At 42.6% G+C, this 27,714-nt stretch overlaps 1 protein-coding gene across 1 annotated transcript in view; it reads right to left on the bottom strand.

Moving 5' to 3' along the window:
- CACNG2 (calcium voltage-gated channel auxiliary subunit gamma 2) overlaps positions 1-22,671 on the bottom strand; it is a 262,055-nt gene extending 239,384 nt beyond the window's left edge. The window contains exon 1 of the mRNA XM_040359445.1: positions 21,434-22,671. Within this exon, the coding sequence (XP_040215379.1) occupies positions 21,434-21,644 (211 nt within the window). The 5' untranslated portion in view covers positions 21,645-22,671. The remainder of the gene's footprint in view (positions 1-21,433) is intronic.
- Between the last annotated feature and the right edge of the window lie 5,043 nt (positions 22,672-27,714).

Here is a 27,714-nt window from a genome sequence, read left to right as displayed (position 1 = left end):
GACGTATCTACTGATACGCCAGCCTAACTCTCTGTGAATCCACCTAATAGTGTATATTAGTTTAAAAAATTCAGTTGAAAAAAAGATAACTATAGTAGCTGATTTTATTATATTATTTTATTACAGGCCTCCTATGACACCCTAAACAGCTGCACTTAGAATGGAACTGGAGGACCAGAACTAGGAGTCAATCTAGTTCTGTTTCTTGCACAAGCCAATGTTGTACCAATATTTAAAAACGGGCAGAGATATATACCTGGAAACTAAAGGCTAGTCAGTCTAACATCGATAGTATGCAAACTATTGAAAGGGACTTTAATCTATAATTTGCTGATGAAAAAAGTATCCTATTTCTAGTAACGTATTTCTATTAACTTTACAAAGTTCTGGTTCAGACGCATCTTTAATATGCTGAACAGCTCTGTTCACCAGTCCTCAGGAAAGATATCCTGGAACTGGAGAGAGTGCAGAGAAGGACAACAAAGCTAATAAGGGTACTAGAGGACCTTCATTATGAGGAACAATTACAAGCATTAAACTGGAGGGAAGACACTCGAAAGGAGATATGATGACGATATACAAATACCTCAATGGTAATTCTAGCAGAGGGAATAAACCATTCAGTTTCAGGGAGAAGAAGCAGTTTAACCTTAAACTCTATAGGAAGTTCTTTACTGTCAGAACCATGAGGATCTGGAATTCCCTGCAACAATTGGTGGTGTCAGCAGAAAGTGTTGATAGTTTCAAAAAACTATTAGATGGCCATCTTAACAAACGCAATATACAGGGATATGGAAAATGGTATTGACATAAACACACACATCCTCACTCACACAGGTTGAACAGGATGGGCTGAAGTCTTTATTCAACCTTATCAACTATATAACATGTGCTGACACTGAATAGAGCAGACTAGGAAGAGGGATGACCTACCGGTGTTCTGTTTTGCAGGTTAATCAGGTAGCTGAGGGTGTCTATGAACCCATTTTTCTGGAGATATACCTCTGCTGCAGTGGGGTGGAGGATCTGGCTGCTGGGTGTGGCAGGGGTATCTGGACCACAATACTGGCTGTACAGAATTATAAATCTGTTGGCAGGAAATACAGTTCCCACGCACAACGCATGTGTTTCAACGGTTTATTTACATCCTAACCTTGAAGAGAGCTTTAGAAGATTGGGCCATACGTGTGTATGATCAAGCCTGAACAGGCCAGTTTTTCTGCAACTCTGATGAAATTTAAAATCATACAGGAAAACCAGACTAGTTGACTAATGACTGTGTACATGCTCCAATACAATCAATATCTAACAGGATTTTCCATCCCACTTAATCAATATTGAAACCAATGATTAGGCAGGGGAAACATTGACTTTCCTCTTTTGACCTTTATTAACCTATAAGTGACCTGATTTGGCCAGCTTAAGCTTAGTCCTTAGAGACTTAATCACAAGTCTCAAATCTCAAGTTCCAGCACTGACACTGGTAAGGAAGCTGTTAGTTACGAAAATTATATTATTTTTTTGCAAACCCAAGATTTCATATTATTTCTGAATTTAATCGGTTCCAGTAAGTGTAGGGTGACCACATGTCACGGATTGCCCGGGACAGTCCCGCATTTTGCAGGTCTGTCCCGGGTACCTTTATTCCAGGACAATACAGTGTCCCGGAAATAAACTGACACAGCCACCCCCGGGCCGATCTGATGGGCCCAAAAAAGGCAGCCATATCACCGCTTAACCCACTAACAGTACTTTTCCTGGCTGGGAATGCCTGGAGGAGCACAATACCTACACCCTGCTTGTGATTGGAGAAATCATAAATCCCGTCTCTTGTGTCCAATCACTGTGCTGTGATTCGTTACAGCACAAGCTGATTTTTGGGAGGGGGTCCCTGAATGGTAGTTTGGAAATGTGGTCACCCTAAGTAAGTGGAGTTTTAGTTATAGGTGAACTCTGATGGATAGACTCTTTTGTCATAGTTGTTGGTTTAGTTCCCTTCCATACTGGAGTTTTAAGGATGTTCCACTCAACCTGTTGCATTCTCCTAAAAACTGAACTCCAGGATAAGTGAATAATATCTAAATACAAGAGCCATTTGTAATTATATACATTACATATGTATACAGGAGAGCAATTAGTGCCTATTAAATATGCAGTATTTTAGTAGTGCTTCACAATGGTGTTCCTTATACCTCACTGCAAGTTTAATAAAAAAAACAAATTCCTGCAATCTCTAATGTTATGAACAGCCACAGTGCACCTAGTGGTAACCAGTAATGATGTGATTAGGGCTGCTTAGGCTTTAGGTTACAGGAGAGGTCTCGGGGGCAACTGTAATTTATGGCAAGCGACAAATAGTTATTCAAAATTGTAATACAATATAGAATAGATATTCTGCTATCTATTAACTCACTAATATTATCATTAAAGGTTACATTTAGTAACATGTTATATGTTACATCTGTATTTAGGGTGTAACTTATTACTATGCACCTCTCCCTGCTCTTCCCATTCCGATCCCCCATACCCACTGTCACAATTTTAAAACAGCGCAGCTGGGTGGGGCTCCGCCCCCACACAGCTGTGTCATTCGTTCACAGAGATTGGCAGGCGGCTTGTGGTTCTCCATGAACTGTGAGGGCACTGATGAGTGTCCTCGTAGTTTATTACTCTTTCTTTAGTGACTGACCCTCCTTACAGGAGGTACATGCTATACTGAGCGTCTGTAGAAGCCTGACATTGCACCTGTGAGTTGCTGATTGCAGTTACAATGCTCTGCGGGCTCCTAAAAAAACAAAACATAAATGCACATTTTTTTACCTGCAAAAACATGTGCATTTTTTATTTTTTAAGTGAACTTGTCCGTTAAGAATTAACGAAAACTGTGGCAATTTAATAGGTCTTCTGTAACAGTCTGTGATTTCCAGTGTCAGTACCAGGGTCATACCTACAGGGGTCGCAGAGGTCGCAATTGCGACCCGTCTCTATGCTCCAGGGGGCCCATGCGGCTGCATATAGAAGAACCGATATCTCCATTTTCCTCCTGTAGCTGCTGAATGCCAGCTTCTCCTCCTCCTTCCGCAGGCATTCAGTGGCATGAGAAAATGGAGAAAAATGGAGAGTATGGTTCCTCTGCATACAGCCTCCCCTGCTGCTATCCAGCTTCTTTCTGTGTGCTCTCCTGCCTCCCTGTGCCTTTTCCCTGCCCCCCCCCCCCCCCCATGGTCTCTCCTTCCCCCTCCTGTCCTATGCAGCTCTGCCAGCTTCCCCCCCCCCCTCCTCTCCCTCTGGCCAGTGCAAGGGATGCTGTCAGGATGGAGAGCGGGGAAGGGGCCGGTAGATGGGTCATTTACCTTGTCTGCATGGAGTCAGTGATCTTTACTGATAACTGACTCTGTCCATTCATAAATGAAACATAGTAAACTGTGTTTATGCTTCAGTTTTGTTAAGTCTGTACAGAGCTATTCCTATTCATTCATTCTGTACAGCTAAGGCTGCAGAGATGGAGATGGAGGGCTATGTCTTTAATCTCCTATCTCTGTCTCAAAGGTAGAATATCATGTATTTTACCAAAGCCCCCCAATATGGTTCTAAAAAAGGAATATATATATATATATTTATATATATATACCGGTGTGTATATATATATATATATATATATATATATATATATATATACTGGTGTGTATATATATATATATATATATATATATATATACTGGTGTATATATATATATATATATATATATATATATATATATATATTGTTGAAAAAAATAAAGTAATACAAATTGTTAAAAATATATTAAAAAAGAAAAAAAAAAAAAAACTACTAACACCAGTAGGGGAACTACCATGGTCGCAAAGGTTACCCTGGTGTTCGGCCACCGGGTTCGGAGGGAAGGGCACCGGCTGGCAGTCAGGGGGTCCTTCATGGTTTCTTGCATCGGGGCACTGAAGATTCTAGTTTCCAACCTGGTCATTACCAAATAAACACCTTGTTCTATATATTCCATAACAATTCCAGGGTTTTGGGAATTCTCATTTGGTTCTGACTCTCTGCCCACATCATCATGCCTGTTTAGGATAATATTTTCAAGGGGATCATCTCAAAGTCAAAAAAGTAGTTGATAATCCAGTTTTGTAAATACACTATAATGGGATTAGAGCATGAAGCATGAAGCAGTCATCTGAGACTTTTGTGATGAGTAACTATTTGATGTACAATGAAAAACAGAGAGATACTCAATGGAATAAGGGATAGACTAAAAATTTCCTTGGCTATCCCGCATTGGTGTGCCAAGGATATGTACTACACTCTATGTACAATAACTCCACAGCGTTTTTTTGTTGTGCAAATATTTTCTTTTTGTCTAACTAATCTAATTTCAGTCTGGGTTCAGACCGACCTCTTCTGTAGAAGGGTAGGGGAAAATCTCTGTGATTTATCTGGTTGCAAAAAACACTGTATTAATAAAGTTTAACTACAAAACCGATTGAACTACTTCAAAGAGACACTCCTGTCAAAAAACAAAAAAACCTTATGCCCCGTAAACACAATCGGACTTTCCGTTGGGATAAAATCTTTCAGACAGAATTCTGTTTAAGCTGTCTTGCATACACACTGTCACATCAAATTCCGACCGTCAAGAACGCGGTGACGTAAAACACTACGACGAGCCGAGAAAATTTAATGCTTCTGAGCATGCGTCGACTTGATTCTGAGCATGCATGTTTTTTTCTCCGTCTGAGTTCCATACAGACGAATGGAATTTCCGATTGTTTCCGTCGGAAAAGAATAGAACATGTTCTCTTTCTAAGTCTGTCAGAATTTCCGAAGGAAAAACTCAGATGGGGCACACACGCAGTCGGAATATCCGATGAAAAAATTCCATCTGTCTTTTTTCATCGGAAATTCCGATCGTGTGTACGAGGCATTATTTTATGTTTAACTGGTCCTATGTTTTGTCTGTTGCTACCCTATGTCTTTACCCTGAAATCTGAAGCTAACCATACATCTCATAATCTGACTGTACAATCTCCTTCAGATCAGGGTATGATTATACATCTGTGGGCACAGTGCAACCCATGTAAACTTCCTTTGGCTAACCCGGGGGTGGGATTAGAGTAAAAAATCTGTTATCTGAAAGGGATTTTTTTTTCAGACCATTCTTAAAGGGGTTGTAAAGGTTCGTCTTTTAATTTCTAAATAGGTTCCTATAAGCTAGTGCATTGTTGGTTCACTTACCTTTTCCTTCGAATTCCCTTCTAAATGTTTTTTTTCTTTGTCTGAATTGCTCACTTCCTGTTTCTCCTCAGTAAGCTTTCCACCATCATCCGAGCGGTGGAAAGTCATTTAGAACAGCTTACTGAACAGTTTATTGAGGAGGAACAGGAAGTGAGAAATTCAGACAAAGAAAACAAAGAAAAAAAACATTTAGAAGGGAAATCAAAGGAAAGGGTAAGTGAACCAACAATGCACTAGCTTAAAGTAACCTATTTAGAAAATAAAAAACAAACCTTTACAACCCCTTTAATCCATATACGTGCAACTTTATAGATCGATTGAAGGATTCATTTAATTTTATGTCAAAATAACCAAGCAGTTAAAAAAAATATAGTGATTTAAATCTACTCTCAGGAGATGAGATTTAAATTATCCCAACAAATGCAGCAGAAAAATCTGATTGCTTTCGATGCAATTGCCATTGTTTTTCCAGTTCAATTTAATTTCAATTTGATCTTTCAATAAACTGTAATGAAACTGTAATTTATTGCCCAGTTTTGATTTTACAACTGTTCAAAGTCTGGTGCTTGGTTAAACTCATGGCAGGTAGATTGCTTTGTTTCTCAAGTACTTAGATTGTATTTGTGATTCCGAATAGTTTGAAAGTGGTTGAAGTTGACTGAAAATTGCCACGTATATGGCCAGCTATATTGTTTCCCCTAGATCAGTACATGCAGGGCTACATTTACCATGAGGCACAGTAGGCCTCAGTAGCCTTAGGCCTCGTACACACGACCGAGGAACTCGACGGGCGAAACACATCGTTTTCCTCGCCGAGTTCCTTGTTAGGCTGTCGAGGAACTCGACAAGCCAATTTTCTCCATTCCCGTCAAGGAAATAAAGAACATGCTCTCTTTTTGGCTCGTCAAGTTTCTCGACAGTTTTCTCGACGAAAATGTACACACGTCCGGTTTCCTCGGCAAAAAAATACCTCCCAGCAAGTTTCTTGCTGGTTTTTGCGGAGAAACTCGGTCGTGTGTACGAGGCCTTAGAAGTTATAGTTGTCTAGGGCCTGGATCTTGTGGGACAGTCCTGAGATTTTGGACACTATGACCTCATAGTGGGTTACCCAGCAGTGTCCAGACAGTGGAAACCCTGCTGTAAGTTACTGACAGTTTATATAGTCATAACTGCTCATCCTGCCTATCAGGTCTGTGCATACCTCCTGCAAACCTGATAGGCAGCCCAAGGGACAACTAATATTATCTATTTTTTACAGAGGCTTTTAAATGTTCAGGTCAAGCTCTGCCTCTGGCTGCAAAAGTGTTTTAGAAAATTAAATGGCAGTATTTGCAGCTGTGAACCACTCAACATTCACAGTCATTTTGTGGGCTGATTCAATATTCATGAGAATTTGGTCCATCCATTTACTGGTTGCTCATGACATCAATAAAGCACAAAGCCTACGAATTGATTAATAACAACTGACATCACAGAGGCATGACATGCATAGTAAGGCCTAAACAAGCTTAGGCTTTGAGCAGCAATGTAACATAAATAGTTTCATACTTAATCATTTTTGTTCTGTTTTTTTTTTTCCTTTATTTGCTGGTTGTTCTGCAAGGCTGATTATTGATCCAGTAAGGAAAAAAAAAGCATAGATAATGCAAGATCAGCATGCAGGATGAACAATCACTTGTAAGGCTGACTTCATACATTATATCTAGGGCTTGCAAACCTCAAAGCTGAGCATTAAGCCTTGAGAAGTAGTCAGGCATTTCTTCAGGCAAGGTATAACCTCAAGATTTTCAATAAGTAGGAAAGCATTTATTGTGATGGTATCCCATTAATACTGACACAAGTTAATTGAATGCAATCATATAAACAGCCCTTATGAGAACGTATTTAGGAGTTTGTGATGCAAACATTGACTAAACATGGTATATCAACGTACAATGCTGTAGTTTGACCAGAACTGTGGTACTAGATATTAACAGGAGATTTGGAGTTTTAATCCCATACTTGCTACTTTTGTCCTGAAATTTATAGATCCTATAAACTCCTTCCTCAAAGCTAACATTCCCAACCCCAATACTTCCTGTACCCAAAACCATGGATCCTCATAACCTCTACTCCTGAATGCTGCAACTCTTATAGCCTGCCCCACATAGCACAGTATAAGGTGTAAGTGTAAGATGACCAGATTTTTAAAATGAAATCCGGGGACATATTTTTTCTTTACTAGTAATGGCAACAATCAGCGACTCTCTGCCCGTCGCCGCCCTCCTCACAGCCTCTCAAGTCTTACTCTTCGGGCCCCGGCTACTACTGGATGGGGAGCGGAGGAAGATCACTTCGCCAGGGAAGGCAAGGAGTTAGGCAGGTGGCTGGCCAGGATTTGAGCCAAGGCAGAAGAACATGCGAGCGAAGCTGAATGGGCATGCGCCCGAAACTGAAGAAATATTCCCTCCGCTCCGACCAGCACATGATCATCAGAAAGGGGCAAAGATAATGGGAAAAATATAACCCCCCTATACTAGTAGGCACGGCGGAGCGGGGGTGTGTGTAACGGAATGACCCGGGACACCCAGAGACTTTGTAAGGATGAGGGGTACATAAGGAGTCTTATGTCTAGGGTCACCTTATGTCCGATAGGGCCATAGGGTGACTGAGAAATTATGTCCTAAATTACAGGACAGGGGACATCACTGATAGTTCATATTTTGACGCAGTAACAGAGCTTGTCAGTCTCGTTATTGAGGGAATTCTTATGGAATGGATTGGGTCTGCCTGTTGGTTGAAGTGTCGATAAGCTGTCGTGGGTTGATGGAAGGTCGTAAACGGTGGTGATCGTTACAGTGTGTAATTCTATTTTTTTTAATTTTAATTCTGCACTGATTGTCTTTGAAATTGCCCCTGTCCCCTATTAAATCCAATCTGGGGACAGAACCAGGGACAGACTTGGTCCGGGGACAGTGTCCTCAATCAGGGGACTATGCCCTGAAACTGGGGATGTCTGGTCACCCTACCTCACCATCACCTCTAGTTTACATTTAGAGAGCAGGAGCGAACAGAACTCCTTCATTTACCACCAGGAGCTTGCCCTTGAGATACATCAAAACAGCCTTTCTGAATTTTTTACCATCGAAAAATCCATAAAATAATTTTCAGGTCTCAGGGAACCTTTGTAGCAATTATTATACCTGCAGTTCAGTGATCAATACGTTGTAGATATAAAAATAAAAATAAATAAAAGACATTCCATACCTAGCATATTTGACTAAGACAGAAAACATCCCTAGACAGTGCAAACTGTGGTGTTTTTACATTGCTGGTCAGTAAAGTGCCACCTATCATTGGTCAGTGGGAGAAAGCCCCCATGTTTTAGTGGTCAGTTGTGGAAGAGCCCTCTTAGATTGGAGGTCAGGTGGAAAATGGCTACCTAACACTGATAGTCGGTGGCATAGGTGTGCGCAGCCTATTGCATTAGGGTGTGCACTCTAAAACGCCCAAACACACACTACCGATCGCTCACATGTTCATTCAGAAAGGGAAGGGGCCGGTAAATTACATATTTACTGCTCCCTTCCCCACTCCTAAAACATCCCAGCAGCAACAGTCAATAGGAGAGGAGGGAAGCTGGCAGCGCTGCAGGGGGAAAGATGGGAGCCAGGGCAGTAGGAGAATCTGTGCTGCACAGGGTGATTAGGGTGTAACAAGGCACACCTGGCACACCCTGTGCGCACGTCTGTGGTCAGTGGGAAGAATGCCCCTTACATTGACAATCTGTATAGTGCCTCTGATGGTCAGCTAAAAGAAAGCTACAGTAAAGACAACTAAAAAGAACATTGGTGCAAATATACTTAATTAAAGATGACAGGTCGGGCTCAGGAAGGTCTGCTAAATGACGTTGGGCCTGGAACTAAGCAGGCACCATTGAACAGGAGATCAATCTGCCACTGCTCACTGCTCAAGAAGCCTCTAGCAATTTTGGAAGGAACTCTAAGATTACACTGAACTCTGGTTGAGAAAGACTGCACCTAAGCAATGTAATTGCACAATTCCTCAAGGTGATGGAGAGAGTGTTTGAATATGGCTTGGTAGGCTTTCTGGGCTTCCCGTAGCAGAGGAACAGACGCAGCAATTGCAACTAATATGCTAGACCTGCTCCTTCGCCACTGTTTTGGAATTTTTCTTTGTACTAATCCTCTCACAGACATTTTTATTCTGTTTAAAGATTGTGCTACATGGTCTGCATTTTACATTGGATCGTGCCATTATAGACATATTTTAATGACAGAAGTTAAAGGGTCTGTGCTGAGAATTTTGGCAGTGCTCAGTTTGACACACAAATCCCAGGTAGATGGATCTTGAACGCCTAGTGCCTATTTTGGATTTCCTGCCTAATAGTCAACTGCTTCACAGGGACATCAGTGCTGCAATGTGGTGTATGTTGAACACACAAAACATGCGTGTAGGGATTATACAATTTATCTAATTTAGCTGGAAAAAGATGACTTTGAGTCACGGGACTCAGTGCGAGGCATTGGCTCTTGCTGATGTCAATCAAATCTTGTAGGGAGGGAGGCTGAGCCTCGCAGAGTGTCTATAGACACACAAAGCTCAGCTCGGGGGCTGAACCAGCTGGTGTGCTACCAAAGGATAAACAGAAAATAAAAAATTCAAAACTAACCTTTACAACCCCTTTAATGCTCAAGCACTAATGTTTAACAGCTTTAAGAAGCTGTTAGCAAATTCTAGCAGCTGTTAGTAGTTTCAAATGTTTTTTATGCCCAAACTCTGTTGCTCCTCAACGCACTTGCAGTGGGGTTTTTCCCCGCCTCTAAAAGCTCCTGCCACTAAACGCTGCTAAGGCCTCGTACACACGACCGGGTTTCTCTGCAAAAACCAGCAAGAAAACCGATTCTTGCCGAGATTCAGTTTTCTCGTCAGGAAATCTGGCCAGAATCTCGACGAGAAAAAAAGAGAACCTGCTCTCTTTTTTCTCGTCGAGATTCTTGTCGGCCTGTTTCCCGACGAGAAACCCGAGCGTGTGTATACTTACCTATCACCGTGGAAACCCACGCATTCTCAAAATGACAAAAAGCTTCCACGGCATAGGTAGGGTGAAGCAAGATGGTGGCGACGGCATCAAATGTGATGAGCGTCACCGCGTTCTTTCCTTTCAACAGGACCGCGGTTCTTTTGAAATGACAGTCAGTACCCTCCGGCCCAAGAGTTTCTTGCCAAGAATCTCGTCAGGGAAAACAACGGGTTTTTCCTGATGAGATTCTCGGACATGTGTACTAGGCCTCAAAGCTTATGTGTGCATGGTCACATAGGTCAACATGGAGAGGCAGGATAAAAAAATGTCAGATGCCCCTAGAGGCAGCTGTAAAAACATCCAGTGTGCATGAGGCCTTATTGTTAATAAACGCTGAATAGCAACATTTTCTGTGTTTTCTTTTAGTTTTTCAGCTTTTATCAGAGTTAGAGAGCTTTTACAGCTGAAAAACTCCTCTTAAAACTCCCTAGTTCTTTCCGGACAGAAAATGCCTCAGCCAAAAAATGCTGATAACAGCCTATGTGTGCATGGATACATAGAATAACATGCTGGGGAGTTTACTGGCAGCAGAAAAAAACACTTGAAGACAAAAACAGTAGCTGTAAAAACGTCAAGTGTACATGAGGCCTTAGTACACACGTCCGAGAAACTTGACGGGAAAAACACATTGTTTTGCTCGTCGAGTTCCTTGTGAAGCCGCCGAGGATCTCGCCGTGCCAAGTTTCCTCATTGACTAACGAGAAAATAGAGAACATGTTCTCTATTTGGCCCGACGAGATCCTCGTCGGTTTCCTCGGCCAAAAGTGTACAGACGACCGGGTTTCTCGGCAGAATACGGCTCCGATCGGTCGTGTGTATGGGGCCTCATAGTTCTGCCTAAATATCGAGATCCTTTTGCCAGACCATTCATTATAACAAAAATCTTCCCTTTATAATATATGTGCATTAAACATATTTTATGTATGTTTTTTACTTGTAAGGCCTCGTACACACGACCGAGGAACTCGTCGTAAATGAAACATCTTTTTCCTCGACAAGTTCCTTGTCAGGCTTGTCGAGAAACTTGACAAGCTTTCTTTGTGTACACACTATCAAGACAAAATCTTCTCGTTCTCGAACCCAGTGACGTAAAACACGTACGACGGCACTATAAAGGGGAAGTTTGATTCCACTGGCGCCACACTTCTGAGCATGTGTGGGTTTCTAAGCATACACACGAACGCGTTTCTCGTCGAAAACCAGCCCGACGAGGAACACGACGAGGAAATTGAGACTCCCGACGAGGAAAAAGAGAACTTGTTCTCTTTTTTTCTCATCGAGTTCCTCGACAGTTTTCTCGATGAAAAACATAAGCGCGACCGTGGCTCTGCCACCAAGTTTCTTGATGGATTCTGTCGTTGAAAACGGTCGTGTGTACGAGGCCTTAAAGCTGGTGCCACCATCTTGGATTTAATGTCAGCACCCCAAGTAGTCTCAGAACTGTCATTTAAGTGACATTTTATATTATTCCACTTTGTTCTTCCCCCAACAGCTACATGATAATTTATGTAAATGAAAAACACTGCAAGTAAGCATTTAAAATACTTGATTTCCCTGCGCTTTTACCTGCAGGGTCTTTTAAAATAAAGTGAAAAATTAACAAATCTGTTGGCAGGATCAGCTAGCAATAAAAATTTGTTACAGAGAGGACGCATCCCTGTTAGGCCGGGTTCACACCTATGCGAATTGGTTGCGGCTTAAACCGCATCCAATTCGCATAACATTAAAAAATACATTGATTTCAATGTGGCTGGTTCACATATGTGCGATGCATTCGCACTGCGCATTGCCGAAAAAACGTGTGCGTTTTCTAGGCATTGCGGTGCGGCTCAGGTGCGAATTCAGGCCCATTATCTTCTATGGGCACGCATCTGATTCTCAGATGTGTTAATTTCTCTTCAGGATTTCTCTCATTCACCTTAATACACTTCCCCCCTCCCCCTCCCTTCTCCCAGGTCTCCAAATTCGCATCTAAAACGGAGCTGATCTGCTGAACAGCTCTCTTATCTCTCTGCAGAGATAAGAGAGCTAAAATTCGCACAGCACAAGTTTGAATCTGGCCTTAATGCTTTTTTTAGACAGACTGCAGCATAGATGTCTTTTTTCCTATTTGCCTATAATGGACTTCAAACTAACTTTCTCTGCCCTTGACAGCATGGTATCCTCGTCTGATGGAGTAGTACTCAGAAAATGGCATTCTGCACCAAAAACTAACAGTTCTGAGGTGTTACTTATACCTGCTCCTTGCCTCGTGAGTTTAAGGCACATTACCAATAAACTCTGTATAACATATAACATGCATTTTTATGGAAACCGTATCAAGGATGCAGCAAGCACAACTTTTTTTTACTGTAGCTGCATCACATCACCAATGAGCAGATGGGAATTGGCACTAAAGCGGTATTAAACCCAAAAGCAAAAATGTTTTACATTGCAGTTTACCAGTTCTTTGGTGTGGTGGCTGTATTGGTTTTCTTTTTTATGCCTTCTTTCCTATATTTTCACCTTGTGATCCTACCAGTAAGTCTGTTGATTGTTAACAAAACCAGCTGTCCTGAAGATGTAGCTGTTAAATGGTTAAGACAAACAATGTACCACTGGCAGGTCTGCTAACAATGGTCAGCTTTTATTAATGTAAAACCTTTATCCTAAAAAGGAACAAACCTGTTGCTGTAACTGCTTAAAAAGTATTAGCTGGAATTTGGCTTCAATTCATTATTGTATTTAGATTTGCTAGGGCATTTAAAAAAAAAACTCCCAGGAGGATCCATTTTTGGACATTCGCTTGCTCAGCGGGGATCGCTCCGTTGATCCCCACTGAGCCGGCAGATGACTAGTCTGTCTCTGCACACTGTGCAGAGATGAACCAGTCAGATCTCCTCTCTCCTCTATGGGGGATCGGATGAAAACGAACCGTCTGTCTGTTTTCATCCGATCCGGTTTGCATCACACTTTAGCAGAGAGGATCGGATCGGGGCTGATTGGATGTCAGCGGACATGTCACCGCTGACATCCGACGCTCCATAGAGGTACATGGAGTGCTCATTCAGATCCGCCTGAAAAAACTGACAGGCGGATCTGAACGGTCCGCACATGTGAAAGGGGCCTAATACAGGAGATGTGTTACTGGCCTGATCACCAGGTGGAAAAAGAGGAAAAGGGCCTAAAGTTTGTACACCACATTATTCCTGTTCCACTGTCTAATTTTTTAAGATCTGCAGGGGTGAGCCAAGAGACATCCATAAGACAATCAGATTGTACTTGAATGTCCATCAGTTCTTTAAAAACATTGGGTGAGGTGCCTATGCTATCCAGTAAACACTTCAACTTTGCCAAAATCGGAATGTTACCTCAATTTACCTTGATTTAACTTTTATGCAATCCCCAACAGAAAAATACATCTCCAATCACACTCAGGCCCCGTACACACGACCGAGTTTCTCGGCAGAATTCAGCCAGAAACTCGATCGGAGCCGTATTCTGCCGAGAAACCCGGTGGTGTGTACACTTTTGGCCGAGGAAGCCGACGAGGATCTCGTCGGGCCAAATAGAGAACATGTTCTCTATTTCCTCGTTAGTCAATGAGGAAACTTGGCTCGCCGAGATCCTCGGCGGCTTCACAAGGAACTCGACAAGCAAAACAATGTGTTTTGCCCGTCGAGTTACTCGGACGTGTGTACAGGGCCTCAGACTTGCAAGAAAGGTTTGAACCTAACTGCTTTTTGGGACTTCTTAGTAATGGCATCAAGGAGGGTGTTCCAGCATCACCAGCAGAGAGAGGTGTTCCAGGACCACCAGATAAGAGGTAAAAAAAAAAAAAAACAGGACTCGAAATTCTGCCGCTTCAGCAGGGACTGGCTGAATTTCGATCAGTGTGTAGCCACCCCCACTTGATAGAAGTTGATCATTACAAAACCTTTTTTGATCAGTGGCTGCAGCCAATCAGTGAGTCTAGCTGTGAGAATGTCCTGGAGGGGGATTTCTCCATTTGCCTCGCTTGCATGGATGGAGGAATTTTATTTTATTTTTTTCATTCAGTTTGCTGGCTGAACACAAATGTATGACCCATAGATGAGCAGCTTCAGATTTAGTTTTGTCGGCAGTATGATTTTAAATATTATGCTGTTTATTGTGTACTAACAAAGATATTTTTATCTTTTTTTATCTTTATCTTTTAAGTACCTATGGGATGATAATTATCTAAAACAGCCTATCTCAACCTTTTCAACATAGAGGAGCCAATGAAATATTTTTAAAGTCTCAAGTTATCCCTGCTAAAAATGCCTATATCAATACCTCACTGATTATTAGCATGATGGTCAGTGGGAAGAGTGCTTCTTACATTTGTGGTCAATGGGAAGAAATCTCTCCCAAAGATCATTGGCGTCACAGTTTTTTTTATCTAAAGCTCTGTACACACGACCGGGATTCCCGGCGGTATAAAGTCCGGCGGGAATCCTGACGGGAAAACCGAGAACCTGCTCGGTAAGTTTCCCTGTGTACAAATGGCCGGGTTTCCCCATCGGGAAAACTGCGGGGAGAGCTTTGCCTGGGAATCCGGCCATGTGTATGCTCCCTTGCAGTGTTTCCCCATAGGAAAACTACCGGGTTTAAAACCGCTGGGGAATCCCGGTGGGAAAATTGAGAGCAGGTTTTCTATTTTCCCGCCGGGATTCCCAGCAGTTTTCCTGGCAGGAAAACCGGTCATGTGTACGAGGCTTTAGAAGTAGAAATTGCTCATTGCTCAAACAACCCCTAACAACCTCTGTAGGAACTTTAGGATTCCATGGAACCCTGATTGAGAAAGACACACCATTAATTCTATTCAATCTACAATAAATATGCAATGTACATTGATAAATGAAATCCTGCTAAGTACCTATAAGAACAACTCAATGGGGGTTATTTACAAAAGGCAAATCCACTTTGCACTACTAGTGCACTTGGAAGTACAGTCGCTGTAGATCTGAGGGGGATATGCAAGGAAAATAAAAAACAGCATTTTAGCTTGCACATGATTGGATGACAAAATCAGCAGGCCGCGTACACACGGTCAGTCCATCCGATGAGAATGGTCCGACGGACCGTTTTCATCGGTTCACCGCTGAAGTAGACTGATAGTCTTATCTGCGTACACACCATCGTTTCAAAAACCGATCGGGTCAGAACACGGTGACGTAAAACACACAACGTGCTGAAAAAAACGAAGTTCAATGCTTCCAAGCATGCGTCGACTTGATTCTGAGCATGCACGGGTTTTGAACCGATGCTTTTGTGTACTAACCATCGGTTTTGACCTATCGGTCAGCCATCCATCGGTTCGATTTTAAAGCAAGTTCTCTTTTTTTGGACCGAAGGACAACAGACCGATGGGCCACATACACGGTCGGTTTGGACCGATGAAACCGGTTTGGACCGATGGTGTGTACGCGGCCTCAGATCTACAGCGACTGCACTTCCAAGTGCACTTGTAGTGCAAAGTGCATTTGCCTTTAGTAAATGACCCCCAATGTGTTGCTCACAGGTTTTCTCTACTACACAATGGAGTCTTGTTGTTGTCCTGTTTTCTAAAGGAAATAGTCCCATACAAAGACAGGCTTTCCATTTTTCATGGAAACCTCTGTATGTATCGTAGATTGTTTGGAATAAATAAGAATACAAAAATATCACTGCATTCAGTGAAAGATATAACCACTATGACATCTGAGAGCAGAGGTTTTTCCAGTCTCTGTTTACAGTGTCTTATCAAAACTGGAACACATATAGACCCATTTAACACACTGCTGTTTTCTAGCACATATAAAACTCAAAAACAATAAGGATGTGATTACTGATCTCTTTACGCATTCTTTATATAAAGCCTGATACCTAGAGGTGACCTTAACATATTTAATGTTCACCTTTAGTCTTCAGAGTCCCGCTGCCTCCACTATGCAATTTTCCAGTTATTAAAAAAACAAAATCAAGATATTAATTTACTCATCATATCCTTTCCTTGATTGCTTCTGCAATTGATTATCTGCACCGCAATTAATCTAAAGCCCTGCCAGCAGTCTCCTTTATACAACAGCTACCAGCATAATACAAATACCTACACTGGCATCTTCTATCTCAGAGAATAAGATGCAAAGCTCCGTCTTTGACCTTCAAAGCCCTCGGTGAAGCTCACCCTCTTACATCTCAGCCTTCATCTGTAAATTATTATAACAGTGTTCCCTCTGCTTTGCCTATGTATTGAGCCCTCTTATAACCACTTCTTACTAGGTCTGGAACATCTATAGCCCTGCTGCTGCAGATATTGAATTATTCAACTGAAAAGCCATATTGCTGAGTTGCCTGTTAGCCATATCATGTGGTGTTATGACATTCACTTTCCAATAGCCCAATAGTGTTTCTGTATGTGATCTAAGCATCGCCTGCGACTGTCGCATATTGTATGTATGTGACAGGTGCTGAGCCCAGGGTTGATTTAGATTTTCCAGCATGTTGGAAAATCTCTTGAGGTCAACCTACAATTATTTCCTTTCCAATGGGAGAAGATCTTCTTTTTTTTTTTACCCACCGCTTGCGATACTGCATGAATCAGGAGCATCATTCATTTTCATTCGGCAAGAGCTTAGAGGATGGGCATATGAAATAATTACCTATAAGTTCTGCCTGTCTATGGGTGGTTAGAAGCGCTGACGGTGTTATAACATTGTAAATATATATAAATATATATATATGTGTATATATATATTTATATATTTACAATGTCATAACACCATCACCGTCATAAAGCCTGTATCTCCTATATATATATATATATATATATATATTTACAATGTCATAACACCGTCAGCACCGTCACCGTCATAAAGCCTGTATCTCCTATATATATATATATATATATTTACAATGTCATAACATCGTCAGCACCGTCACCGTCATAAAGCCTGTATCTCATATATATATATATACACACACACACATATATATATATAGGAGATACAGGCTTTATTGGAGCATTTCAGTTTACTGGTGTTTACATATCTGCAATTGATGGCGGTGGCTCACTTGGCTGACCATCAGTATACAGATATAAAAGCGCTAGCTAAGTAGAAATGCTTATAGCCAAATAGCCTGGGTGCAGTGACCTTAATATAATATGAAGGTCTAGTGCCAGTGATGCTCTATGATGTACAGGCCTGTTCATGCTTCTCTGTGCGGAAAGGGAGATCTAAAAAACAAAAGTGGGACTTGTGCTCCATCTCTTTTCCCTGCTCTCTTCTGCATTGGTCCTCCCACTCTCTAAAGGTCTTCTCTTTTCCCTCTTTTTTTTTTTTCCTCCCCCTGTCTCACACCCACCCTTTTTGCCTCCCCCACCCCTCCTCCCTCTCTTTCTTCCTTCATCCTCCTCTTTCCTTGTGCTCTCTCTCTCTCTTTCTACACACACCCTGTGCAGTCTTTGAAAATTAGACAATCCTCTCTTAACCAGGCAGTTAAACTGAACGTTGCGCATGGCTCCTCTCATCTCCACTAACTCCTCTCCTAAAATGTAGACACCTGCACTGCTGAAAAAAAAAAATCCACATTCTCAGTCCACCAAAGACTATCATTCAAAAACTGTAACCTGACCAGACTACCCCACTGTTCCATCTGTCTCCTCAGCTCCATCACCATTCCAAAAAAAAAAAGAAAAGTGTAACCATTTCACCACCAGGCAACGGCTACCCAAGCCGCTAGTCATGCAAAAGGTCTAATGGATCAGCTGGCTGCTTAAACAAAAATTCCTACGAGCATCTTATAAATGTTTAATTGTAACCACTAGCCACATTGGGGACACCTAATAAATACAAGCATCAATTGAAAAGGTTTCCTGGAAGGAGGGAGGTGGGAATGAGGTGTTGTGGATGGTGGAAACTGTGGAGTGAGGGAAGAAGAAGAAGAGGAGGAGAAGGAGGGGGGGCCCTCAGATCTATCAGGGTGAATTCATAGCTATTGATTTTCTCCTGCCTGGGGAGGGACGGCATATTCTATTCAGTACAATGTTCCTCTGCAGATTATGTTAAGAGGCTGGCTTGGCTGAGGAGAGGCTCAGCGGATGCGCTATGCGTGTTTAATGCGTCAAACTGTTCTCATCGCTCAATGGAGACACTTAGCAATTCAGAGCATGTCCCATCACAGCCCAGCTCCAGAGAAGGAAGGGCCAAAATGTCCCACAGGCTGACAGCCTGCGCTGGAGACTGTGTGTCTGTCTTGATAGCTGGTGGAGGTGATATTATACTAGAAGGACGTGTGTGTGTATATACATATACATATATATATATATATATATATATATATATATATATATATATGAGAGAGAAATAGCGGAGGGATTGCTGCACTTAAACTCTTTTATTTGTAGAAATTCATCAAAACGACATCAAATACATAATTTGTATAGTCAGGCAGACATGGTAATATATATATATATATATATATATATATATATATATATATATATATATATATATATATATATATATATATATAAAATATATAGATGGCACATTTACCTTGCCTTTCAATCCCAATATGTAGAGTGAGTCTCATATGTCTGTGCCTGTGCTGTAGTGACCTTTTACATTTGTTTAGGCTTACAGATATTTATCAGTGGTTTGGTATTTGTGGTACGTGTAACGTTTGATCTATGTGTATATGTGAGTTTGTGACTTTTTTTTTTTCTCATTAATTATAAAAAAAAAAAAAAAGCAACTGTTTAGCATTATGTATATATTTTTTTGCCCATAAGAACATTTGACACATACACCTTATTGTGTATATGTGCATTTTATTTTACATTTTGTGACATGAAATATAAGAAGCTGTATCAAGCTCACTTTAGCATTTGTGTACACCCGGTGTGGACCAAGTTGGGTTCATGGCGGTCTGGCCATATCTGAATGTGTGCAATGTGAGAAGAAGTATATGTGTAGGAGGTGTAAAGGGTATGTTGTTTGCAAATCATTTGTGGACATATGTGTCTAAATTTTGTGTCTGCAGCTCTGCAAGGTCTGGACCCTACATATGGTGTGTGGTGCTGTGTGTATGTGCCTGACATACGCTGTATAGTGTGTGTATTTTAGTATATATGCATGGACATGTGTGCTGGCAATCTGTTCCAATCTCAGCCAAGGTTAGCAATAAACATACACAGGAGTACCGGGTAACACAAAATTGTGTATGTTTAGCGAAGACAGAATAGGCAAGAGGATCTATTCGACGGCGTTTTTTCTCTGCTTATGGAAAATGAAAATTTTTGTACCATCTTTTGGAATCATTTTAAAGTGGTGCTGTATTTTCATTCCCCATACATGTCATATTTTATCCAGTGTTTTGTGTATGTATGCGTTTACTGTGTTGTAAGGCTGGATTGCTGACCTGCAGTGATTGAAAAGGGGAGTGGTGGGGGAGGGGCTGGGTGGTCTGTGTACCACTATACTAATCATACTGTTACCTCACTCTGCCTGGCACACAGTCCTCATCTCCCTTCAAGTGGGCTGTGTTTAACCCTTCCGCTTACATGGCAATGCACTGCAGGGCTTTCTGGCAGGACACATGGTTAAAGGAAGGGTGGGTGAGGGGTTTCCAATCTACTAGTGATGAAGCAGCTATCAGCAACACGGCAAAGTAATAAAGAGAATAAATGGAATAACATAACAGCCATAGGCCTCTTATAACATTATAACACAATGCAGTTGAAAATGTACCGTAATGAGCAGCAATAAAAGAGACATTAAAATGGCAATATCTATCTATCTATCTATCTATCTATCTATCTATATATATATATATATATATATATATATATATAAATTACATATACAAACACACACAATATACACAAATATACCCACTGGAGCAAACCATGCTCTGTAGGATTTTTTTTTGCCTTCCTCTGGGTTTTCAATTTATTCTGTTTATTTATTTGGATATTGGAGGGATGGACCTATGTGTTTTTTCAAAATAACAATAATATATATATATATATATATATATATATATATATATATATATATATATATATATATATATATATATATCATTATTATTTTGAAAAAAGACATAAGTCCATCCCTCCAATATCCAAATAAAGAAACAGAATGAATAGAAAACCTCCATATACAGTTGACCCAGAGGAAGGCAAAAACAATCCTATAGAGCATGGTTTGCTCCAGTGGGTATATTTGTGTATAGTGTATGTTTGTATATATATATATATATATATATATATATATATATATATGTGTGTATATATATATATGTGTATATACACACAAAGACACATATATACCATAGTGCAATGTATTTGCAAGTAGCCAATTAGCTCACAAGGCCCCAACCTACTATTCACAAGTTCACAACATATCAGTAGATATATATATATATATATATATATATATATATATATATATATATATATATAATCCTTAGAAGCTGAATAAGCTAATGCTAACGGACAACCCCTTTAAGGATGCCGCTCTATGTAACGTCTACTCTCTCACCATTGGCAGACCTACCCTTACCCGCAGATGTAGAGTAAGTAGGGTGCTTTGGGCCTGCACAGCACTTAATCTATTCTCATTGATTTCTTGATCAGCAATGCCTGACATCCATTTTACATAGGAGGCTTTAGCCTGATCAGGTATGGTTGCAGTCTCCCATTTCTAGCACTGCTCCATAGCTGAGAAGGCATGGCTCTGTGCAGCTGAAAAGCCTTCCCACACTACCGCACACACCATGTAGTCAGAGTAATGTATTCTACACACCTTTTACTACACTCTGTGCCCCACTGCTTCCATCTTAACAAAATCTATCATTCACATCATCACAATGAACCGCTGGAAGTGGATCAGTCTCTCTCCAATCACCCCTCCCCTCCCCCCTCCCCCCCTCTTCCAGTTTATTAGCTTAGTCTAGCCACCCCTTGTTTAAAAAAATGAAATGATAAGATGGAGGAATATGTAGTTTTCTGATTCTGGGGAGAGGGAGGGGAGCAGGGAAGCTAGGATAGGAGGAGGGTGAAAAAAATGTAAGAGAAGAAAAAAAAAAGGCTTTTTAGCCAGTCACCAAAATACCTTCAAGGCAACATGTTCTCCACAATCCAGAATGGGTCATGACTTCTTCATTCTTTTTGCTGGTTTCATTTTCACTTATAGATTTGCTCTTGCAGACCCCTCTGGAGTATAACCAGTAGTCTGTGCCCACAGCAATTGTCATTAAACTGAATGCAGCGAATGCTCCCACAGTGGTCAGGAGCATCTGAACACCTCTATCAAACAGACCCATAATTCTTCATTCTATAGACATCCAACAGTCTTCTGGTGTAGGGGGGTTCAGTAGCTGAAGAAGGGGGGGGGACCTGGGGGGGTCTCAGCTAGCAGTGGATAGTGCCCAAAAAGATGAGGTATCCTAATAGAAAAATAGCAAAAGTAAACCTGGAAGGTTTGTGGATGGAGAGCTCGTTGTCCATCAGATCATGTCCAAATGCAGGTTTGCAGGAGAAAAGGGGGGGTGGGGGGACAAAAAAAAAAAAAAAAAAAAAAGAATATGAAAATAGTGCAGACAGACTGACAACACACAAGGATAGCAGCTAACAGACAGAGAGGCTCTAATCTCTCTTAATCCCTTTTCCTAAAATTCTGATCTTCAGTTTCCATAAGTGATGGCTAATTGGGAATCTCTTGTCGGCAGGAATACAACAGCAGCCTTCTCATCACCAACCATCAGCAGCATCAGGACCAAGGCAGCAAGGGGAGGCTTTAGGGTTAGGGGTGCAGGCTTTGCTTTCCTTCTTTTGCTCTGCAGCCTGCGCCATGTAAAAAGGGAAAAAAAAAACAGAGTGTTTTTTTTTTTCTTGTGTTTTTTTTTTCTGCTCTTGACAGATCTTTTCTTCTCCCCTCTTGTGGTTGTCTGCTGCTGTGTGTGTGTCTGATGGAGTGTGGGATTCCTCCCCTGCTGTGGATTACAGCACAAGTATCCTGTGGATGCTGGAAGCTTTGGCTGGAGACGGACTGCGGCTTTTGCAATCCATGGTGGTGTCGGTGAGGATCAGCAGTGCGAGGCCCCCTGTGCGCTGTCCAGGCTGGCGGTGTCGGCTGGGCTTCCTCCGCCGCTGCTGCATGGAAGTGATGATGGAGGACGTGGTGCTGAAATGGACAGCTCCGTGTATAGACAGCTCCTGGAACGGACAGCTCCGGCTACAATGGACAGACAGCTCCTACACACCAGTGCTGCTGCCGCTGCTGCCGCTGCTGCTGCTGCTGCTGGGGAGCACTTTCATGTAGGACCTCCTGTACTGGAAACCTTCATGTCCCTCCTCTCATTGCTGTCCTAAGTCACCACCCCGCTCAGCATCTAGGAGGGATTGGGGGGGGGGGGTGTCAGATCTTACAGCCCCCCCTTTTGTATCCCCCTCCCCCCCAAAGTCAAAATATATCTGCACCCCCCCTAATTTACACCTCTTGTATCAGCAGCGTCTGTGTTTTTATTTATTGTGTCTCCTTTCAACAATTGGTGTCCTTTTCATTGCAATCAGCCTAATGGTGGCCATACACGCTTCAAGAAATGATCGTTTTCTTTTCCAATCCATCTCTTCTGATAGGAATAACCAATCTATATGCCACAACCCGTTAGATCGATATGCCAAACACGGGGGGAAGTGGATTTCGATCAATACTTACGATCGTAAATTATTCATCACATCTGGGTTTTCACCATTTAATCTTATAATCGAATCGATCGATCAATGGCGGACACACACACACACGCTTTGATTTTATTATCTGATCAATGGGCGATTCGATCAAAAACGATCATCTCTGAAAGCAGTGAAATAGATATACATTCTAGCAGCACCCCATCCATAAGGGGTGCAGGGGTACAGTCCCCCCTAATATCTATGCGCCGGCCCCTAATCTCCATGCAGGGAGCCAGATGCATAGGGCCAGATTCACAGACATCTGATTTACATTACACCGCCGCAGGTTTACAGCGTAAGTGCCTGATTCACAAAGCTCTTACCTGTAAACTTGCGGCGGTGTAACGTAAATGCGCTCGGCGCAAGCCCGCCTAATTCAAATGGGGCGGGCACCATTTAAATTAGGCGCGTTACCGCGCCGAACGTTGTGCGCATGCTCCGTGTTCAAATTTCCCAAAGTGCATTGCTCAAAATTACGGCGCCCCGACGTTTTTTTGAAATGCGGCGTGCTTTACGGCATTTCGTATTCCCGGACGTCTTACACAATTTTTTTTTTCAAAATTCGACGCGGGAACGACGACCATACTTTAACATGGCTGATCTAAAGATAAGCCATGTTAAAGCAGGTGTAACTTTGCGACGGGTAAAAACGACTATCGACGACGTACGGGATTGCGACGAACGCGCGGATCGCCGTAACTAGTCATTTGCATATTCAACGCCGACCGCAATGGCCTCGCCACCTAGCGGCCGGCATAGAATCCTTAAGATCCGACAGTGTAAGTCAATTACACCTGTCGGATCTTAGGGCTAGCTATGCGTAACTGATTCTATGAATCAGCCGCATAGTTAGGACGGGCGGATCACAGAGATACAACGGCGTATCAGGAGATACGCCGTCGTATCTCTTTTGTGAATCTGGCCCATAGAGTTCTATGTTTTTTTTTTTTTTTTTATGTGAAGCACTTAAATTGTAAGCTCCTTGAGGGTAGGGACTGATGTAAATGTATATTAGGGGCCAGATCCACGTAGCGGATCGTAATTTTTGGCAGCCGTAGCGTATCGTATTAACGATACGCCGCCGCAACTTTGAGAGGCAAGTGCTGTATTCACAAAGCACTTGCCTCTAAAGTTACGGCGGCGTAGCGTAAATCTGCCGGCGTATGGGCGCGGAATTCAAATGTTAAAGATGTGGGCGTGTTTTATGTTAATTTTACTTGACCCAACGTAAATGACGCTTTTTCTGAGCGGCGCATGCGTCGTCCGTGGGGGTATCCCAGTGCGCATGCTCAAAATGAACCCGCAACAAGCCAATTCTTACGACGTGAACGTCATTCTACGCAAAGCCCTATTCGCGAACGACTCACGCAAACGACGTAACATTTTCAAAATTCGATGTGGGAACGACGTCTATACTTAACATTGAGTACGCCTCATATAGCAGGGGTAACTTTACGCCGAAAAAAGCCTTACGGAAACGATGTAAAAAAATGCGCCGGCCGGACGTACGTTTGTGGATTTGCGTACCTAGCTAATTTGCATACTCGACGCGGAATTGGACGGAAGCGCCACCTAGCGACCAGTGTAAATATGCACCTTAGATCCCACGGCGTACTAAGACGTACGCCAGTCGGATCTAGCCCAGCTTCAGGCATATCTTGTTTTGTGGATACAAAACAAAGATACGCCGGAGCAAAATAGAAGTTACGCCGTCGTAACTTCTTCATGGATCTGCCCCTAGATATGTAAAGCGCTGCGTAAATTGATGGCGCTGTATAAGTACCTTAAATAAATAAATTGGAGCCGGAAGCTCTGGCTTAAAAAAGGTTGGGCTCGGGGCGCAGAGCACTGTGCCCTGAGCCCACCCACTTGTAACAATAGCGAATCGATATTCGCTATTGTTTTCCTGCTTCTCCTCACAGCCAATCAGGACATGAAGCGGGCCCTAAGGCCCCTTGCACACTGGGGCGTTTTTCATGCGGTACAGCGCTAAAAATAGCGCTGCTATACCGCATGAAAAATCATGCCCTGCAGTGTTCAATGTGAAAGCCCGCACCAAAAGTCCTGCTAGCCGCATCTTTACCGCGGTATAGGAGCGGTGTGTTCACCGCTCCTATACCGCACCTTCCCATTGAAATCAATGGGAAAGCGCGGTATTACCGCCATTAGCGGGGGTTAAAACCTCACCGCTAGCGCCCGAATATCGCGGTAAATACGACGGTATAGTCGTGCTACAAATAGCGCGGCTATACCGTCACCACGGCTCCACGCTGCAATGTGAAAGCAGCCTAAGATCGGATTGGCCGGGAGGAGAAACAACCTGATTGGCCATGAGGAGAAGCCGGGGAAGCCGCTGAAGCCGCCCGCAACCTGGATGGGGTAAGTGTGGGGCTGGCAAACAGGCTTGCAAGTGGGCGAGCGAGTAAGCGGGCGAGGGGGAGGGGTTGTCTGCCGCCCCCTTAAAAAATGTAGCAGCAGTCACCTCTGTTAACTTCCCTTCTGATCGATTTAATGTCGGTTCGCATAAGTACGGCGGTGGTTTCAGTGCAATCTTTAAAAGGAGTCCAATGTGGTATTGTTCACTGCTTCAGGTGCAATTTTAACTTGAAATCGCACCTGAACCAGACTGCAAAACGTACAGAACTCTTTTTAAAAATTGCGGCCGTCCTGGACATATGTCAAACGGCTCCATAGAAAGCCGAAGTGAATGCGGTTCAAAACGCATCCAATTTGCATCTATGTGAACCGAGCCTTACACTCTTTTTAGATTGGATTCAATCAAACTGAGTCGATCGGCCAGGGTGTAAAATGATTACTAAATTGTTCATGAATACACCATGCAACCAATTGTATTCATGAATAAAGTATCTCAGTGCTAAAAGGTTGATAGCTGTCCGCCCTGGCAAATCGACTTGTTTTTGATCAGACCAAATCTAAATTGAGTTTATCTTGATTGCAAGGAAAGTTATGGCTTCTTGTGATCAACCTCTCAACTGCGGACAGCAGATGGATAGATTGCATCTCTTCCTTGCTGACCCCCGAAACCTGGAAAGGAGTGGCGCCGGCATTTACAGGAACCGATCCCCTTTTCTCCTGCAGAAGCTGAAAAGAATGCTTCTCCTCCTCTCCCACTCGCCGGAATTCAGCTGCTACTAGAGGAAAGAGGATTATCTCCAGTAAATTCCCCCCCCCCCTGTCCAGGTTCCCCTTCTTTCTGATGCCTGTGCCCCCTGTGTTTCCCTGCACCCCCCTGCAGCGCTGCCGGCTTTCCCTCCTCTTCTTTCCCACCAGTTGCTAAGGGGGATGGAGAGCAGGGAAAGGGGCTGGTAAATATGTATTTTACCAGCCCCTTCCTTTTGTGAATAAACACATTGAGTGATCGGTACCAATCACTCACTGTGTTCATTCCTCTAAGCCTAGCAAACTGTGTTTAAAATGATTCTGTTTTTGAATGAGCTGGAAGCTCTGTGCAGAGTCATTCATGTTCATTCATTCTGTGCAACTGAGGCTTCAGAGATGGAGGTTGAGGACTGTGTTCCCAATCTCTTTTCTCTGTCTCAAAAGTAAGACATCAGGGGTCTCACTTTTTCTCTGTTGCAAAGCTTCACTAAAGCTTTGCAACAGAGCTGCTAAAAAAATTCTAAAATAATACAAATAAATAAATTGTAAGAAATAATAATAATAATAAAAAATACTGACACTGTTCACTACCCTACTGACACAGCTTCTGCCCTACTCACACCGTCCATTGCTCTACTAACACCGTCCACTGTTCTACTGACTGACACCATCCACTGCTCTACTGACTGACACTGTCTACTGCCCTACTGACACCAACCTCTGCCCTACTGACACCAGCTTCACCCCCTACTGACACCATCTACTGACACAGTGCATTGCTCTACTGACACCGTCCACCTCTCTACTGACTGAGACTGTCCACTGCCCTACTGACATGTCCACTTCTCTACTGACTGACACTGTCCACTGCCCTACTGACATGTCCACTTCTCTACTGACTGACACTGTCCACTGCCCTACTGACATGTCCACTCATCTACTGACTGACACTGTCCACTGCCCTACTGACATGTCCACTTCTCCACTGACTGACACTGTCCACTACCCTACTGGCATGTCCACTTCTCTACTGACTGACACTGGCCACTGCCCTACTGACATGTCCACTTCTCTATTGACTGACACTGTCCACTGCCCTACTGACATGTCCACTTCTCCACTGACTGACACTGTCCACTGAGCTACTGACATGTCCACTTCTCTACTGACTGACACTGTCCACTGCCCTACTGACATGTCCACTTCTCCACTGACTGACACTGTCCACTGAGCTACTGACACCAACCACTGCTCTACTGACACCATCTACTGCACTATTGACACTGTCCACACACCATCCACTGCTCTACTGACTGTCCACTTTTAAGGTAGTTTATATGTTTACTGTGACATTTTATTAAACACTATATTTAGATATATTCGTAACTATTTAGTTAGGCCTTGCTAGTTAAATTCTTAAACAAAAAAACGTAGCCCAACCCCAATGATCTTTGATCTCTTTCATGTTGTTCCGGTAGATCTCTAAGGCCTCGTACACGCGACCGAGTTTCTCGGCAAAAACCAGCAAGAAACTTGCTG

The sequence above is a fragment of the Rana temporaria genome, chromosome 7, assembly GCF_905171775.1.
Source record: "Rana temporaria chromosome 7, aRanTem1.1, whole genome shotgun sequence".
Lineage (NCBI taxonomy): Eukaryota > Metazoa > Chordata > Amphibia > Anura > Ranidae > Rana > Rana temporaria.
Note: the sequence above shows the minus strand (reverse complement) of the source record. Positions and strands in the feature narration are given on the sequence as shown.